The 17767-nt window shown below is 43.0% G+C and overlaps 1 protein-coding gene across 1 annotated transcript in view; it reads left to right on the top strand.

Annotated features, from left to right (window-relative positions):
- Positions 1–14004, top strand: part of LOC139416850 (serine/threonine-protein kinase WNK3-like) — a 97010-nt gene extending 83006 nt beyond the window's left edge. The window contains exons 17-22 of the mRNA XM_071165986.1: positions 5981–6060; positions 6318–6658; positions 6979–7211; positions 8539–8634; positions 8724–8899; positions 12294–14004. Coding sequence (XP_071022087.1) covers positions 5981–6060; positions 6318–6658; positions 6979–7211; positions 8539–8634; positions 8724–8899; positions 12294–12956 — 1589 coding nt within the window. The 3' untranslated portion in view covers positions 12957–14004. The remainder of the gene's footprint in view (positions 1–5980; positions 6061–6317; positions 6659–6978; positions 7212–8538; positions 8635–8723; positions 8900–12293) is intronic.
- Positions 14005–17767: the final 3763 nt, after the last annotated feature.

Below are 17767 nucleotides of genomic sequence, written 5' to 3'. Positions count from 1 at the left end.
GTGGGGGAGGAGGCTCCTCCAACAGGCCCGGTGGAGCAGCAGCCCGCCCCGTCTCTCTCCTCCGCCTCCCCCCCTTCCTCTCCCCTGGCCCCGCCTCATGGAGACTCTGCCGGGCCACCGCCTATCCCTGGAGAACCCACCTTTCTTGTAAGTGAGGTGCACATATCTGAATAGTGTTTGATTGACTTCTTCCTGAAACATTTAGTAAAGATCACTGCTTTGATTGCCTTGTTGTTATAAATTGATAGATACATGTATTTTTCGATGCTATGGTTCTTGTAATGCACTTATGATATTTCAGTATCTCTCCTTTTCTCTCTGAGTGTCTCTACCATTACCCCCATGGCTGCAGCCACTCTTACCTTATTGCTGTTACCTATCCCCTCCAGGCTGCCCCCTCTCACTCTGACCCCAGTACCCCAGGAGAAGTCACTACGTGGCCCCCCAATCTGCACCCCGTCCCCCTGGGCCATGGACTGCCACAGCATAATGCAGGAGGTGGATATTTTGGCCTAAACCTGACATGTCCTAGTATCAGAAATCCCGTTAGCAAGAAATCCTGGACTCGCAAATTCAAAAGCTGGGCGTGCAAACTGCGCCACTCCGCCAGCTTGTTCAAGAAGCCCAGAGTCAAGCAAGGTAGCGTGTTTATAGAGAGAGAGAGAGAGAGAGAGAGAGAGAGAGAGAGAGAGGTTGAATGGGGTGTTTGTTGGTGGGGGTGTTTATCTAAAATACAAATCTTGTTTAGTTACCTTTAGTGTAATTCTGTTTAGTGTAACATAACCTTTATGGTTTGCATGGGGGGGGGTTACTCACCCTGCCTGAGGGGGGTTACTCACCCTGCCTGGGCTTGCATGAGGGGGGTTACTCACCCTGCCTGAGGGGGGTTACTCACCCTGCCTGGGCCTGCATGAGGGGGGTTACTCACCCTGCCTGGGCCTGCATGAGGGGGGTTACTCACCCTGCCTGAGGGGGGTTACTCACCCTGCCTGGGCCTGCATGAGGGGGGTTACTCACCCTGCCTGGGCCTGCATGAGGGGGGTTACTCACCCTGCCTGAGGGGGGTTACTCACCCTGCCTCAGCCTGCATTAGGCCAGAATAATGTAGAAAATAAGAGAGAAGAAAGAGAGAGATGGGGGGATCAAATCAAACTTTATTTGTCACATGCACCGAATGCAACAAGTGTAGTGTAGACCTTACCATGAAATGCTGACTTACAAGCCCTTAACCAACAGTGCAGTTCAAGAAAGAGTTAAGAAAATATTTACCAAGTAGACTAAAATAAAAAGTAATAATAAAAAGTAACAATAACCAGGCTATATACAGGGGGCACCGGTACTGAGTCAATGTGTGGGGGTACAGGTTAGTTGAGGTAATTTCTACATGTAGGTAGGGGTGAAGTGACTATGCATAGATAATAAACAGCGAGTAGCAGCAGTGTACAAAATAAATGGAGAGGCGGGGTGTCAATGTAAATAATCCGGTGGCCATTTTATTAATTGTTCAGCAGTCTTATGGCTTGGGGGTAGAAGCTGTTAAGGAGTCTTTTGGTCCTAGACTTGGCGCTCCGGCCGGTACCGCTTGCCGTGCATTAGCAGAGAAAACAGTCTATGACTTGGGTGACTGGAGTCTTTGACACTTTTTTGGGCTTTCCTTTGACACTGCCTAGTATATAGGTCCTGGATGGCAGGACACTTGGCCCCAGTGATGTACTGGGAGGAGGAGGAGGAGGCGATAAGAGGAGAGTGTAGGAAGAAAGAGAGAGATGGGGGGGATGAGGAGGAGGAGAGAAAGGGAGAGTGTAGGAAGAAAGAGAAAGGGGGGGATGAGGAGGAGGAGAGAAAGGGAGAGTGTAGGAAGAAAGAGAGAGATGGGGGATGAGGAGGAGGAGAGAAGAGGAGAGTGAGGGAAGAAAGAGATGGACAATATAAGGAGGCTGATGATGAGTTTACATCTGTAACCCTGGAGATTGGAATTGCACCTGGCTACTTGTTGCACCCAGGATATGAGAGCATTAGACCCCTTTATGACCCCCACCAGCCCCACCACACCCCCACTCTGCTCTCAGAGGGTAAAGGCACCTCACACTTTGAGTGCTCACTCACACTTGGCAAATGTCATGACAATCACCCCATTAGAAATGCAATGCATTATGCAATGCTTTAGAAATGAGTCAATTGTCTGCCAGTATGTTCTGTATGTAATATCCTAGATAATTCACTATACATTGTGCACATTGTTCAGTGCAGGGTTTAGAAGCAACTACCTATTCGGGTTCTTTCTTACCTGCATAGGCTTTTATAAGGCAGTCATTGTAAATAAGAATTTGTTCTTAACTGGCTTGCCTCGTTAAATAAAGGTTAATTAAAAAGAAAATAAATAATAAAATATAAGGCTGAGCCAATAAGCCACATTGTTTTAGAAGACTGCTATGCTTGCATGTATTAGTGTGTTCCACTGTAGTTTAGTTATATGTGAATGTTTATTGTAGATATAGCATGAACATACAGCACGTTACATACCTTATGTTCAACATCTGTGTGTATCACAGGAGGCTGCTGAGGGGAGGACGGCTCATAATAATGGCTGGACCGGAGCAAATGGAATGGAATCAAAGACCTGGAAACCATGGAAACCATGTGTTTGATACCATTCCACCAATTCCAGTCATTACCTCAAGCCCGGTCTCCCAAATGAAGGTGCCACCAACCTCCTGTGATATACACACTTTCTGATTAAAAGCTGCCAAATATTATACAACACGGACAACATCACTGTTTATCCAAGTGAATTCATAATGTCAATCAATTAATTGATTGGTTGATTGATTGATGTTGATTGGTTGATTGACGTGTGATGTTAGTGTGGGGTGTAGTATGTTATTGGGACACTGTCTATGAGTGTGTGAGAGAGAATGGATGTGTGTGGGTGGGTGAGAGAGAGAGAATGGATATGTGTGGGTGGGTGAGAGAGAGAGAATAGATGTGTGTGGGTGGGTGAGAGAGAGAGAATGGATGTGTGTGGGTGGGTGAGAGAGAGAGAATGGATGTGTGTGGGTGGGTGGGAGAGAGAGAATGGATGTGTGTGGGTGGGTGAGAGAGAATGGATGTGTGTGGGTGGGTGAGAGAATGGATGCGTGTGGGTGGGTGAGAGAGAATGGATGTGTGTGGGAGAGAGAGAATGGATGTGTGTGGGTGGGTGAGAGAGAATGGATGTGTGTGGGTGGGTGAGAGAGAATGGATGTGTGTGGGTGGGTGAGAGAGAGAGAGAGAGAGAATGGATGTGTGTGTGTGGGATAGAGAATGGATGTGTGTGGGTGGGAGAGAGAGAATGGATGTGTGTGGGTGGGAGAGAGAGAATGGATGTGTGTGGGTGGGTGAGAGAGAATGGATTTGTGTGGGTGGGAGAGAGAATGGATGTGTGTGGGAGAGAGAGAATGGATGTGTGTGTGTGGGAGAGAGAATGGATGTGTGTGGGTGGGAGAGAGAATGGATGTGTGTGGGTGGGAGAGAGAATGGATGTGTGTGGGTGGGAGAGAGAGAATGGATGTGTGTGGGTGGGAGAGAGAGAATGGATGTGTGAGGGTGGGTGAGAGAGAATGGATGTGTGTGGGTGGGAGAGAGAATGGATGTGTGTGGGTGGGAGAGAGATAATGGATGTGTGTGGGTGGGTGAGAGATAATGGATGTGTGTGGGTGGGAGAGAGAATGGATGTGTGTGGGTGGGTGAGAGAATGGATGTGTGTGGGTGGGTGAGAGAGAATGGATGTGTGTGGGTGAGAGAGAATGGATGTGTGTGGGTGGGAGAGAGAATGGATGTGTGTGGGAGAGAGAGAATGGATGTGTGTGGGTGGGTGGGAGAGAGAGAATGGGTGTGGGTGGGTGGGTGAGAGAGAATGGATGTGTGTGGGTGGGAGAGAGAGAATGGATGTGTGTGGGTGGGAGAGAGAATGGATGTGCGTGGGTGGGAGAGAGAATGGATGTGTGTGGATGGGAGAGAGAGAATGGATGTGTGTGGGTGGGAGAGAGAGAATGGATGTGTGTGGGTGGGTGGGAGAGAGAATGGATGTGTGTGGGTGGGAGAGAGAATGGATGTGTGTGGGTGGGAGAGAGAGAATGGATGTGTGTGGGTGGGAGAGAGAATGGATGTGTGTGGGTGGGTGAGAGAGAATGGATGTGTGTGGGTGGGAGAGAGAATGGATGTGTGTGGGTGGGTGAGAGAATGGATGTGTGTGGGTGAGAGAGAATGGATGTGTGTGGGTGGGAGAGAGAATGGATGTGTGTGGGAGAGAGAGAATGGATGTGTGTGGGTGGGTGGGAGAGAGAGAATGGATGTGGGTGGGTGGGTGAGAGAGAATGGATGTGTGTGGGTGGGAGAGAGAGAATGGATGTGTGTGGGTGGGAGAGAGAATGGATGTGTGTGGGTGGGAGAGAGAATGGATGTGTGTGGGTGGGAGAGAGAGAATGGATGTGTGTGGGTGGGAGAGAGAATGGATGTGTGTGGGTGGGAGAGAGAATGGATGTGTGTGGGTGGGAGAGAGAGAATGGATGTGTGTGGGTGGGAGAGAGAATGGATGTGTGTGGGTGGGTGAGAGAGAATGGCTGTGTGTGGGTGGGTGAGAGAGAATGGATGTGTGTGGTTGGGAGAGAGAATGGATGTGTGTGGGTGGGTGAGAGAGAATGGATGTGTGTGGGTGGGTGAGAGAATGGATGTGTGTGGGTGGGAGAGAGAGAATGGATGTGTGTGGGTGGGTGAGAGAGAATGGATGTGTGTGGGTGGGAGAGAGAGAATGGATGTGTGTGGGTGGGAGAGAGAGAATGGATGTGTGTGGGTGGGAGAGAGAATGGATGTGTGTGGGTGGGTGGGTGAGAGAGAATGGCTGTGTGTGGGTGGGTGAGAGAGAATGGATGTGTGTGGTTGGGAGAGAGAATGGATGTGTGTGGGTGGGTGAGAGAGAATGGATGTGTGTGGGTGGGTGAGAGAATGGATGTGTGTGGGTGGGAGAGAGAGAATGGATGTGTGTGGGTGGGTGAGAGAGAATGGATGTGTGTGGGTGGGAGAGAGAGAATGGATGTGTGTGGGTGGGAGAGAGAGAATGGATGTGTGTGGGTGGGAGAGAGAATGGATGTGTGTGGGTGGGAGAGAGAATGGATGTGTGTGGGTGGGAGAGAGAGAATGGATGTGTGTGGGTGGGAGAGAGAATGGATGTGTGTGGGTGGGTGAGAGAGAATGGATGTGTGTGGGTGGGAGAGAGAATGGATGTGTGTGGGTGGGTGAGAGAATGGATGTGTGTGGGTGGGTGGGGATAAACTGATGCATATGTTGAACTAACTGACCCCTCCCCTAAAATAGATTCATATTTTCTGTTATGATTAATCAATAATCTACCACACTTCCCCACATCCCATAACATGTCATGCTTATTTAAGCATGATTTTGTTGTAGATGTACTGTATCTTTAGTTGAACTTTTTGTTTATTCCTGTCGCTGTAATAAAAGGACAGAAAAGCATTGTAAAAATACTATAGTTTTCTAAATCAACGTAATGTACGCACACTTTCCCATAGTCATGTATGTACTGTTAGCTTGTATACAATGCATGCAGTCACAGGGTGGTGTGCTGATGCTGATGGGATGTCGTGTGATTCAATGATTTTTAACTCTGTTCTTCTGTGTTTGTGGTGTCTGTGTGTCCATGTCTTATCTCTGTGCTGGTCGGTGTGTCCCTCTTTGTGTGTGTTTGTCTCTGTGGCTCTACCTTGTCCTCACTCATGTGAATGTCTGTCTCTATGCCTGTCTCTGTGTTCTTGTCTCTCTGTGTTCTTGTCTCTCTGTGTTCTTGTCTCTCTGTGTTCTTGTCTCTCTGTGTCCTTGTCTCTCTGTGTTCTTGTCTCTCTGTGTTCTTGTCTCTCTGTGTTCTTGTCTCTCTGTGTATTCTCTTTCTCTTCCCCTTGTTTTTCATTCACCCTCTTTTTAATAGATGGTCACTCTAAAGGCAGCCAGGCAGTCAGAGAGGGAGCTTCCTCCAACCCTACCCACTCACTCAAGGGACGATTTCGGGTACGGCCCATCCAGAAAAAAAAACTAGCCCCCTAGAAAATAGATCTGAAAGGATTAGATAGGTATAAGAATTATGGTAAAATATCCACCCAGTGTACGAGGGGACAAGATACCTACTACCACGTCTAACCAGTTATTTCAGATCTATGAGTTGCCTAGAACTTTCTGATAATCCTGAAAATCCCTTCCTGTTTAAATATCAGAATACACTGGTGAGGGAGGAACACAATCAAAGTTAATGACTCACATTTCTCCAGGTCACCGCAGTGCCCCAGCTCCCCGAGGCCTCTCCCCCCAAAGAGGCAGCCTCCGGTATAGGCAGCAGTCACAGGAAAGTGGGGCGCTTCTCTGTCACCCAAACGAAGGCCCAAAGAGAGGAGAAAGAGCTAACAGACAGCTCCCCTGTGTCTCCTGACCTGGAGAGAGAAAGGAGGAGGGCCCGAGGGAAAGAGGGAGAGGAAGGGAAGAAGAATGCAGCACTGAGCCACCCACCCCGAGGACATGGGCATGGTCACTCACCCCTAGGCAGTAGTGATGATGAGGAGAGTGAAATGGGGGATGAAGACCTGAGGAAGGAGCTGCACAAGATGAGAGAGAAGTGAGACATGGAGGGGACAAGGAAAGATTAGATTATAATGAACCCAATCAAGAAAGAAAGAAACTGAAGTATCTACTGAATTCACCTTTTTCCCATTTTGACTAACCAATTTGTATTCTCTTCCTCCCTCCCACTCCACTTCATCCCTGCCTGCCTATATTCTCAAATGTCCTCACTTTTTCCTCCTCAATTATTTCTGTCTCTCTATTCTGTCTCTCTTTCATTAATGATCTCCCAAACTCCATTCTGTTAATTTCCCTTCCTCCCTCCTCCCTTTCTCCCCTTCCTCTTTCCTCTCCCTGTGTTCTACCTCTTGCCAGACACATCAAGGAGGTGGTGTCCCTGCAAGCTCAGCAGAACACAGAGCTCCAGGAGCTGTACAAACAGCTCCGCTCCCTCCAAGAGCACCGGCCGACCCTGCCTCTGCCCTGCACCCCAACCCTCCCCTCGGGAGCGCCAGCCCTCTCCCCCCGCAGGCCCCGCACGGCCAAAGCCAAGCTCCGGCCCAGACCCCACTCCCACATAGACAACAATGGAGTCACTGGTCACCCTGGTAACCAATCACTCTTCCTGGGTCTACTTTTGGTCTTTCAATCTCGATCTCCTTGTATTTTTCTCTCTCTCCATTCTCTACACACAACACCCCATAATGACAACGCAAAAACAGGTTTTTAGATATTTTTTCTCATGTATTAAGAAATGTAAAACAGAAATACTTAATTTACGTAAATATTCAGACCCTTTGCTATGAGACTTGAAATTTAGTTCAGGTGCATCCTGTTTCCATTGATCATCCTTGAGATGTTTCTACAAGTCCATCTGTGGACATGATATGATCTGGAAAGTCACACTCCTGTCTATATAATATCCCACAGTTGACAGTGCATGTCAAAGCAAAAGCCAAGCCATGAGGTCGAAGGAATTGTCCATAGAGCTCTGAGACAGGATTGTGTCGAGGCACAGATCTGGGAAAGGCAGTTAACCCACTGTTACCTGGTATGCCGTCATTGTAAATTTGAATTTGTTCTTAACTGACTTGCCGAGTTAAATAAAGGTAAAAATAAAAACAAATAAAAAAATGGAGTTTGCCTAAAGGCACCTAAAGGACTCTCAGACCATGAGAAACAAGATTATCTGGTCTGATGAAACCAAGATTGCACTCTTTGGTCTGAATGCCAAGCGTCATGTCTGAAGGAAACATGGCACCATCCCTACGGTGAAGCATGGTGGTGGCAGCATTATGCAGTGGGGATGTTTTTCAGCGGCAGGTACTGGGAGTCTAGGATCGAGACAAAGATGAATGGAGCAAAGTACAGAGAGATCCTTGATGAAAGCCTGCTCCAGGTCGCTCAGGACCTCAGACTGGGGCAAAGGTTCACCTTCCATCAAGACAATGACCCTAAGCACACAGCCAATACAACGTATGAGTGTTTGATCAGCTTTCGAACCCAATCGAACATCTCTGAAGAGACCTGAAAATAGCTGCGCAGCAACGCTCCCCATCCAACCTGACAGAGCTTGAGAGATCTGCAGAGAACAATAGGAGAAACTCCAGGTGTGCCAAGATTTTAGCATCATACCCAAGAAGACTCAATGCTGTAATCGCTGCCAAAGGTGCTTCAACAAACTACTGAGTAAAGGGTCTGAATACTTATGTAAATGTGATATTTCCATATATTTAAAAAAAATAAACTAGCAAACATTTCTACAAACTTGTTTTTGTCATTAAGGGGTATTGTGTGTAGATTGATGAGGGGGAAAAAACAATGTAATAACTTTTTGAATAAGGCTGTAACGAAGCAAAATGTGTAAAACGTCAAGGGGTCTGAATACATTCCAAAGGCACTGTGATATCTGACTGTCTGTTGTATCTCCTGAAGGTATCCAGCAGTCCAGTAGTTTTTCAGGCGGAGAACAGAGCAGACTACCACCGTACTGCAACCCAGAACACACCAACCTACTGACTACTAAAAGAGGTAAGTAAAGGTTTCACCAAAACATAAGACTATTCCTCTTCCTCTGAATAAAGTGTTTGATTGAATATCTTCCCTTTTTCTTTTCTCAGACCACAGTCCTCCCTCCCAAGGTGCCAGGAAGAGCACGTTCACAGATGACTTGCACAGACTGGTTGATGATTGGACGAAGGAGACAGTGGGTCCCACCCATCCCAAGCCCTCGCTCAATCAGATCAAGCAGATTCAGCAGGTGCAGGAGTTGAGAGGCTGGCCACAGCCCACAGAGGTAAAGTACAAGGTCCACCCACTTGTGACCTATACGTACAGTTGGTGTACAATTCAGTCTATGACTGCAAGCTACCAATAACTACTACTACTACTGTTATTACTACTACTACTGTTGTTACTACTACTACTGTTACTACTACTACTACTGTTGTTACTACTACTACTACTGTTACTACTACTACTACTGTTGTTACTACTACTACTGTTACTACTACTACTGTTACTACTACTACTACTACTACTGTTGTTACTACTACTACTGTTATTACTACTACTACTGTTGTTACTACTACTACTACTGTTGTTACTACTACTACTGTTATTACTACTACTACTGTTGTTACTACTACTACTACTGTTACTACTACTACTACTGTTATTACTACTACTACTGTTACTACTACTACTACTACTACTGTTGTTACTACTACTACTACTGTTATTACTACTACTACTGTTGTTACTACTACTACTGTTATTACTACTACTGTTACTACTACTACTACTGTTGTTACTACTACTACTGTTATTACTACTACTACTGTTGTTACTACTACTACTACTGTTACTACTACTACTACTGTTACTACTACTACTACTGTTACTACTACTACTACTACTGTTGTTACTACTACCACTACTACTGTTACTACTACTACTACTGTTACTACTACTACTACTGTTACTACTACTACTACTGTTACTACTACTACTGTTGTTACTACTACTACTGTTATTACTACTACTGTTACTACTACTACTACTGTTGTTACTACTACTACTGTTATTACTACTACTACTGTTGTTACTACTACTACTACTGTTACTACTACTGTTACTACTACTACTACTGTTACTACTACTACTACTACTGTTGTTACTACTACTACTACTACTGTTACTACTACTACTACTGTTACTACTACTACTACTGTTACTACTACTACTACTGTTACTACTACTACTACTACTGTTACTACTACTACTACTGTTACTACTACTACTACTGTTACTACTACTACTGTTGTTACTACTACTACTACTACTGTTACTACTACTACTACTGTTACTACTACTACTACTGTTACTACTACTACTACTGTTACTACTACTACTACTGTTACTACTACTACTACTGTTATTACTACTACTGTTACTACTACTACTACTGTTGTTACTACTACTACTGTTATTACTACTACTACTGTTGTTACTACTACTACTACTGTTACTACTACTACTACTGTTACTACTACTACTACTGTTACTACTACTACTACTACTGTTGTTACTACTACTACTACTACTGTTACTACTACTACTACTGTTACTACTACTACTACTGTTACTACTACTACTACTGTTACTACTACTACTACTACTGTTACTACTACTACTACTGTTACTACTACTACTACTGTTACTACTACTACTGTTGTTACTACTACTACTACTACTGTTACTACTACTACTACTGTTACTACTACTACTACTGTTACTACTACTACTACTGTTACTACTACTACTACTGTTATTACTACTACTGCTACTACTACTACTGTTACTACTACTACTACTGTTACTACTACTACTACTGTTACTACTACTACTACTGTTACTACTACTACTACTGCTACTACTACTACTACTGCTACTACTACTACTGTTACTACTACTACTACTGTTACTACTACTACTACTGTTATTACTACTACTGCTACTACTACTACTGTTACTACTACTACTACTGTTACTACTACTACTACTGTTACTACTACTACTACTGTTACTACTACTACTACTGCTACTACTACTACTGTTACTACTACTACTACTGTTACTACTACTACTACTGTTACTACTACTACTACTGTTACTACTACTACTACTGTTACTACTACTACTACTACTGTTGTTACTACTACTACTGTTATTACTACTACTACTGTTGTTACTACTACTACTACTGTTACTACTACTACTACTGTTACTACTACTACTACTGTTACTACTACTACTACTACTACTACTACTGTTGTTACTACTACTACTACTGTTATTACTACTACTACTGTTATTACTACTACTGTTACTACTACTACTACTGTTGTTACTACTACTACTGTTGTTACTACTACTACTGTTGTTACTACTACTACTGTTGTTACTACTACTACTACTGTTACTACTACTACTGTTACTACTACTACTACTGTTATTACTACTACTACTGTTGTTACTACTACTACTGTTATTACTACTACTACTGTTGTTACTACTACTACTACTGTTACTACTACTACTACTGTTACTACTACTACTACTGTTACTACTACTACTACTACATGAGTCAGAAAAATGTTTTAAGTCTAATAAATCCATTTAATATAGCCATCATAATAAAATCCACTGTTTCTTTAGTTGTGATAGGCCTATAACCCTGGGAATGTCTTAGAAATCAAATCATAAGAGCTACATGATACAACTCTATTTTGAGGATTTGGAAAAAGTTGCAAAAATAGGCATGCACTCTGATCCTTGCACTTCAAGCAGCGAGAGAGAGACAATTGCATTGATGCTCTGCTTGTGTAGCAAGAAAGTTGGGGGATATCAAATCAATTTTAGATTAAATTAAAATTACGGAATTAAAAGTGAAATGAGAAAGAAAGGCTACAATGACAAAAAGCCAACAGTTAGGATGCTATTTACACTATAATCTGAATGGAGTTATTGTTATGTTTAGGCTAACTGTAGGACAGTGAGAAGCGCAGTAACATTATGGCTAGCCTCAATTAGTTTATTATATCTCGGTTTGATGCAGTCAGACAGGTAATATGTAATCGGATTGGGACGATAAGTTACTAGCAATAAGTCAGTCTAGCGCGAGATAACAGTGGTTACGGTCTCTCCCTCCGTGCTGCGGTGCTCCGAGCCTTTTAATAAAGTAGCAAACCATTGTCTTTTCTGCTGCTTCCCTCACTCGGATTGGACCGGTTGTCCTTTAGATCCTTTTGGAACAGGTTTTAAAAATGCATATTGAGTCCGGGGCTTTCCCATGTCTATTTCGGAACGGAAACTCTACCTCCCATCACTATTTGTCCTCATCATTCAGATTATTCAAATTCAATCCTGATGTGTTTAGAGACTGATTAGAGGAACAATAGAGTGCTTATTACCAGGCCATTAGCAAGTTTGGTAGGCTACTCATCAGCACCATTCATTTGCAGTTTCGGACTGGGATTACAGTGACCAACGGTCATAGGCAATTTGACTGCCGTCATGACTCGTGCCTGTGTGGCGGTAATACGATCACCGCAAAAGCCCTAGTTATTACATACATTATAATGGTATGCTTGGTGCTCATTAGTGTGTCTTGGCTGTCATCTTTCCAGGTGGCTCCTCCAGGTTGGTTCCCTGTGGCACCACTGAACCCCCAGGCCTCCCCAGCCCCAGCTCAGTACACTGCTGGGGGGAGCCTGAGCCAGTGGAGCGGGGTGGGGGGACCACCTGGTTCACAGCAACAACAACAACAAACGCACATGCCTCAAGTCCCACAGCTGCAGCAAAGTTTACATCTCCAGCAAGCCCAGCCTCCTCACCCATTACAGATACAGCCCTTTCAGCAATCACCTCTATGCCTAGAACAACAGCCCCTAATCCAGACTCCACTACTGTCTCAGTCCCTGGCTCCTGTACAGCCACAGACTGGGCAACAACAGATACCCAAGCAGCCCAATGTAGGTGTAGGAGCCTCACCACAGAATCAGAATCAACCTCTGTTGCCTTCCCAGATACCCCAAATGGCCCCGTCATCTGAGCTGGCCCTAGCGCAGCCTGGGTGTCTGATTCCTGGGTCTAGCACAACCGCGGTGGTGGGAACCATAGACACTGGACCTGCTGCTGCCACCAGTGTCCCCGGAGGGACATTCTGCTCCTCGTCCTGCTGCTCTGCTGCTGCTCAACCATCCAGTGCCAAACTTCACCCCACGCCCCCAACCTCAACTCTTCCTCTGGGACAGCAGGGAAATGAAGAAAATAAAAAAAGGGAAGAGTGATGTCGATTATGATGGAACGAGGGAAGGAGAAAAAAGATGGAGAGTGTGTATGTTATGAGAGGTAAATGTCTGAGAATGAAAAAATGGACGCCAGTGGGTTTGTAAAGTTGAGATGGGGAGTGAATGAGAGAGATGGTTGAGTCTATGTAGAGTATGTAGAGTAGAGTATTTACAGACAGAGGGGAAATTTGGAACTCTGGTGGGGTTATTGTTGTGTTTGAGATGTACAAACTTGCGTAACGTTTGTGTGTGTATTTGTGTGTGTGTGTTTGTGTTGCCATTGATTTTCTCAATACATATCTCTTGTGTGTTTTGACACCAAGTAACAGTCATGTTATTTTTTAAAATCCAACTAATTTGGACCCTGAACTCTTCTCCCAAGCAGAGACATGAAGGAACACAAACATTATGACATTATTATTGTATTTTTTATTTGTCAATGCTTACTTATATTGAAAAGGACTATGGATTTTAGAAGTGCAATTACTAACTGTCATCTAAATGTTATCATCCTGTATTGTTTGTAAGGCATTTAACAAAATAATTTTGTAGAAGCACGTTGACAACAATCAACCAGACATTTACAAGCCAATACAGTGAGCCAACATCTTACATGAACATAGCACAAATGTTTCAACTGGCTACCAATGAGACGTAAAGCAGTTACAACAACAGCATGTTACAGTAACACCACAGAGCATGGTAATAATGGTGCTACCTGGCTATTATCACTACCACAATGTCACTAAGCATACTGTTGTACGGTGTAGTGCACTGGCAAGGCATGTACTTTGTGTATTGTTATATTTTACATTGATAAGTAGTGGTAACAACTAGGTTAGAAGATTTAAAATAACACGTTGATGAGTAACATGATTAAATTCTGATCAATTGATTTCCTTAATACACTGAAAAATTGATTTAATTGATGAATATGTTCAGTGGGCTTTCATTTAAATCTTACTGAATAAACACTCATCGAGACTAAAACTGCATGATCTTACGGCTACAACATACCTTGACTTGCCTTGAGTGCAATCTACTTACATGTGTGCTTTTATATATATATATATATATATATATATATATATATATATATATATATATATACATATATCACGTCTGCTGCAGTGCACAACAGAAAACTCTGAGGTAAATTATTGATCAGGAATAAATCAATGTTTTATTTGAGCTAAAATAAAAACATTTGTTTTAGATAAATGTGTTATTTCCTCTACCAGTCTCAGCCCTGCATATTGAAGGTGTCATCCAAGGAAAACAATGATGAGAAAACAAACAAAATGCCAAGTCATTTCATGGTAATGGAGAACCCATGTAAATGTATAGGGGCTGTTCTCATATTGCCTTTTGGAATTATTACTTTACTGTGTGTGTGACTGTGCACCAAAAACGTGGACTATGTACACAAAGTGCTATAGTTTCTAAACGGTTCACCCTATATGATGAAAATACCCTCAGATTAAAGCCGACGGTCTGCACTTTAACCGCATATTAATTGTATAATTTCCGATCCAAAGTGCTGGAGTACAGAGCCGAAACAACACATCATATGTCACTGTCTCAATACTTTTAGAGCTCACTGTATGAGACAGACTGCTTCATAGTGAATTGAAAACTCACCCTAAAACTACTGAAAGTGGAAGGACGAAAACAAAACATTGACATTTCTATTGGGGAGCTAAAACAGTTTGTGCTTACGCTTATGGTTGTTCAAATAGTAAAACCGTTACAAATTGCATATGAATATAGAGTTTAACATAATGGTTTTCAGTATTTGTTGTTTTTTTATGAGTTTTTTTATGAGACAACCCACATTTTCACAGTAATATATTTGCTGATTATTAGTGGAGTGGAGGAAGTGCTGTCAAGTCAACACTAACATGTTGACCATATGTCACAGCTTAATGATATTCATGAAAAGGAAATGTGGAACTCACCCTTTCCTGAAGTGTTACCAAAATGTAATCTAAAAGAAGAAAATATTATTTTTGTATTTTGAAATGGGGTTGTACAAAATGTAAAATTGTGTTCTTCTGATCAACATTTAAAATCTGAGGTTATCTGATACTAGAAAACATTGGTTCTCATCTCTGTTGATGGAGTCCCCCCCATGCATATATTACAGCGAGGGAAAAAAGTATTTGATCCCCTGATGATTTTGTACGTTTGCCCACTGACAAAGAAATGATCAGTCTATAATTTTAATGGTAGGTTTATTTGAACAGTGAGAGACAGAATAACAACCAAAAAATCCTGAAAAACGCATGTCAAAAATGTTATAAATTGATTTGCATTTTAATGAGGGAAATAAGTATTTGACCCCCTCTCAATCAGAAAGATTTCTGGCTTCCAGGTGTCTTTTATACAGGTAACAAACTGAGATTAGGAGCACACGCTTAAAGGGAGTGCTCCTAATCTCAGTTTGTTACCTGTATAAAAGACACCTGTCCACAGAAGCAATCAAACAATCAGATTCCAAACTCTCCACCATGGCCAAGACCAAAGAGCTCTCCAAGGAAATCAGGGACAAGATTGTAGACCTACACAAGGCTGGAATGGGCTACAAGACCATCGCCAAGCAGCTTGGTGAGAATGTGACAACAGTTGGTGCGATTATTTGCAAATGGAAGAAACACAAAATAACTGTCAATCTCCTTCGCCCTGGGGCTCCATACAAGATCTCACCTCGTGGAGTTGCAATGATCATGAGAACGGTGAGGAATCAGCCCAGAACTACACGGGAGGATCTTATCAATGATCTCAAGGCAGCTGGGACCATAGTCACCAAGAAACCAATTGGTAACACACTACGCCATGAAGGACTGAAATCGTGCAGCGCCCACAAGGTCCCCCTGCTCAAGAAAGCACATATACATGCCCGTCTGAAGTTTGCCAATGAACATCTGAATAATTCAGAGGACAACTGGGTGAAAGTGTTGTGGTCAGATGAGACCAAAATGGAGCTCTTTGGCATCAACTCAACTCGCCGTATTTGGAGGAAGAGGAATGCTGCCTACGACCCCAAGAACACCATCCCCACCGTCAAACATGGAGGTGGAAACATTATGCTCTGGGGGTGTTTTTCTGTTAAGGGGACAGGACAACTTCACCGCATCAAAGGGACGATGGACGGGGCCATGTACCGTCAAATCTTGGGTGAGAACCTCCTTCTCTCAGCCAGGGCATTGAAAATGGGTCGTGGATGGGTATTCCAGCATGACAATGACCCAAAACACACAGCCAAGGCAACAAAGTAGTGGCTCAAGAAGAAGCACATTAAGGTCCTGGAGTGGCCTAGCCAGTCTCCAGACCTTAATCCCATAGAAAATCTGTGGAGGGAGCTGAAGGTTCGAGTTGCCAAACGTCAGCCTCGAAACCTTAATGACTTGGAGAAGATCTGCAAAGAGGAGTGGGACAAAATACCTCCTGAGATGTGTGCAAATCTGGTGGCCAACTACAAGAAACGTCTGACCTCTGTGATTGCCAACAAAGGTTTTGCCACCAAGTACTAAGTCATCTTTTGCAGAGGGGTCAAATACTTATTTCCCTCATTAAAATGCAAATCAATTTATAACATTTTTGACATGAGTTTTTCTGGATTTTTTGGTCGTTATTCTGTCTCTCACTGTTCAAATAAACCTACCATTAAAATGATAGACTGATAATTTCTTTGTCAGTGGGCAAATGTACAAAATCAGCAGGAGATCAAATACTTTTTTCCCTCACTGTATGTTCATTTTAGACTATGTGTTGAAACAGAGCTACATCATGTTTCAATTACGATAGGTTTTGTCAGCGTGGATATAATCATAGGGATATCTCAACTTGTTTTATCTCTATGGTAATATTGTCTTACATTTCACATCTTGACTCACTGGACAAACCACAAAACATTATCAAGGGGCAGGCCTAGACTATCTATAGGCCATTAGGATCTTCTATATGACACATATTTGAGTGTCCAGATATTACACTAGATTCGGAACCAATGATTTATAAAGATATTTAAACAGAAAAACATATCAATAAAACGTATGTTGCTGGTGATTTAGCCTCTGTAAAATGTTAACTAATTTAATTGTTGATTTTATTTATGTTTTGTAACTAATCAAAATAAATGGTGTTAAACATCAAACTGTTAATGGCATTTTGTTGCTTATTCTATTGGACCCACACCTGTCCTCAATTTCCCCAGTCTTGTCATCATTATATGGTTGAAATAATGTATTTTATTACAGACCTAGGTGGATAGGGTGTAATAGCTGCTTGTTAGGGTTATTACAGTTGAATGATTACCTCCCTGTAATGTAAATATTGTTTCATTTTGTCGGCCTACATCACATATTATCCATTATATTGAACAGATACTGTAGAGGCCGCTCCAACAATGAAAATAAATGTCTTCAAAAATGGAAGGCGTTTGGGAGGAGGTAAGATCAGGTGGGACTATTCCAGCCAATGACAGGGCAGATACGCGTGTGAACAACAGGCACAACGGTGTCCACTAGTTACCACAAGCACAAAGTCAAATGGGCTATATCGTAAGAATTCATGAAAACAAAATGTGCTTTTTGGTCTTAATTTAAGATTAGGGTTAGCCATAAGGTTAGCAGTGTGGTTAAGGTTAGATTTAAAAGCACATTTTAAGAGGATACATTGTGGAAGTAGGCGGGGTTTTACTTTGTGGATGTGGTAACTAGTGACAACCAGGACCAATTCCGAAAGGAAGTGTTTTTTCTCAAAGTTGCCGGGATATTACATATCCTACTTATATCGATACACTCATAACA

This window comes from Oncorhynchus clarkii, chromosome 9, assembly GCF_045791955.1.
Source record: "Oncorhynchus clarkii lewisi isolate Uvic-CL-2024 chromosome 9, UVic_Ocla_1.0, whole genome shotgun sequence".
Lineage (NCBI taxonomy): Eukaryota > Metazoa > Chordata > Actinopteri > Salmoniformes > Salmonidae > Oncorhynchus > Oncorhynchus clarkii.
Note: the sequence above shows the minus strand (reverse complement) of the source record. Positions and strands in the feature narration are given on the sequence as shown.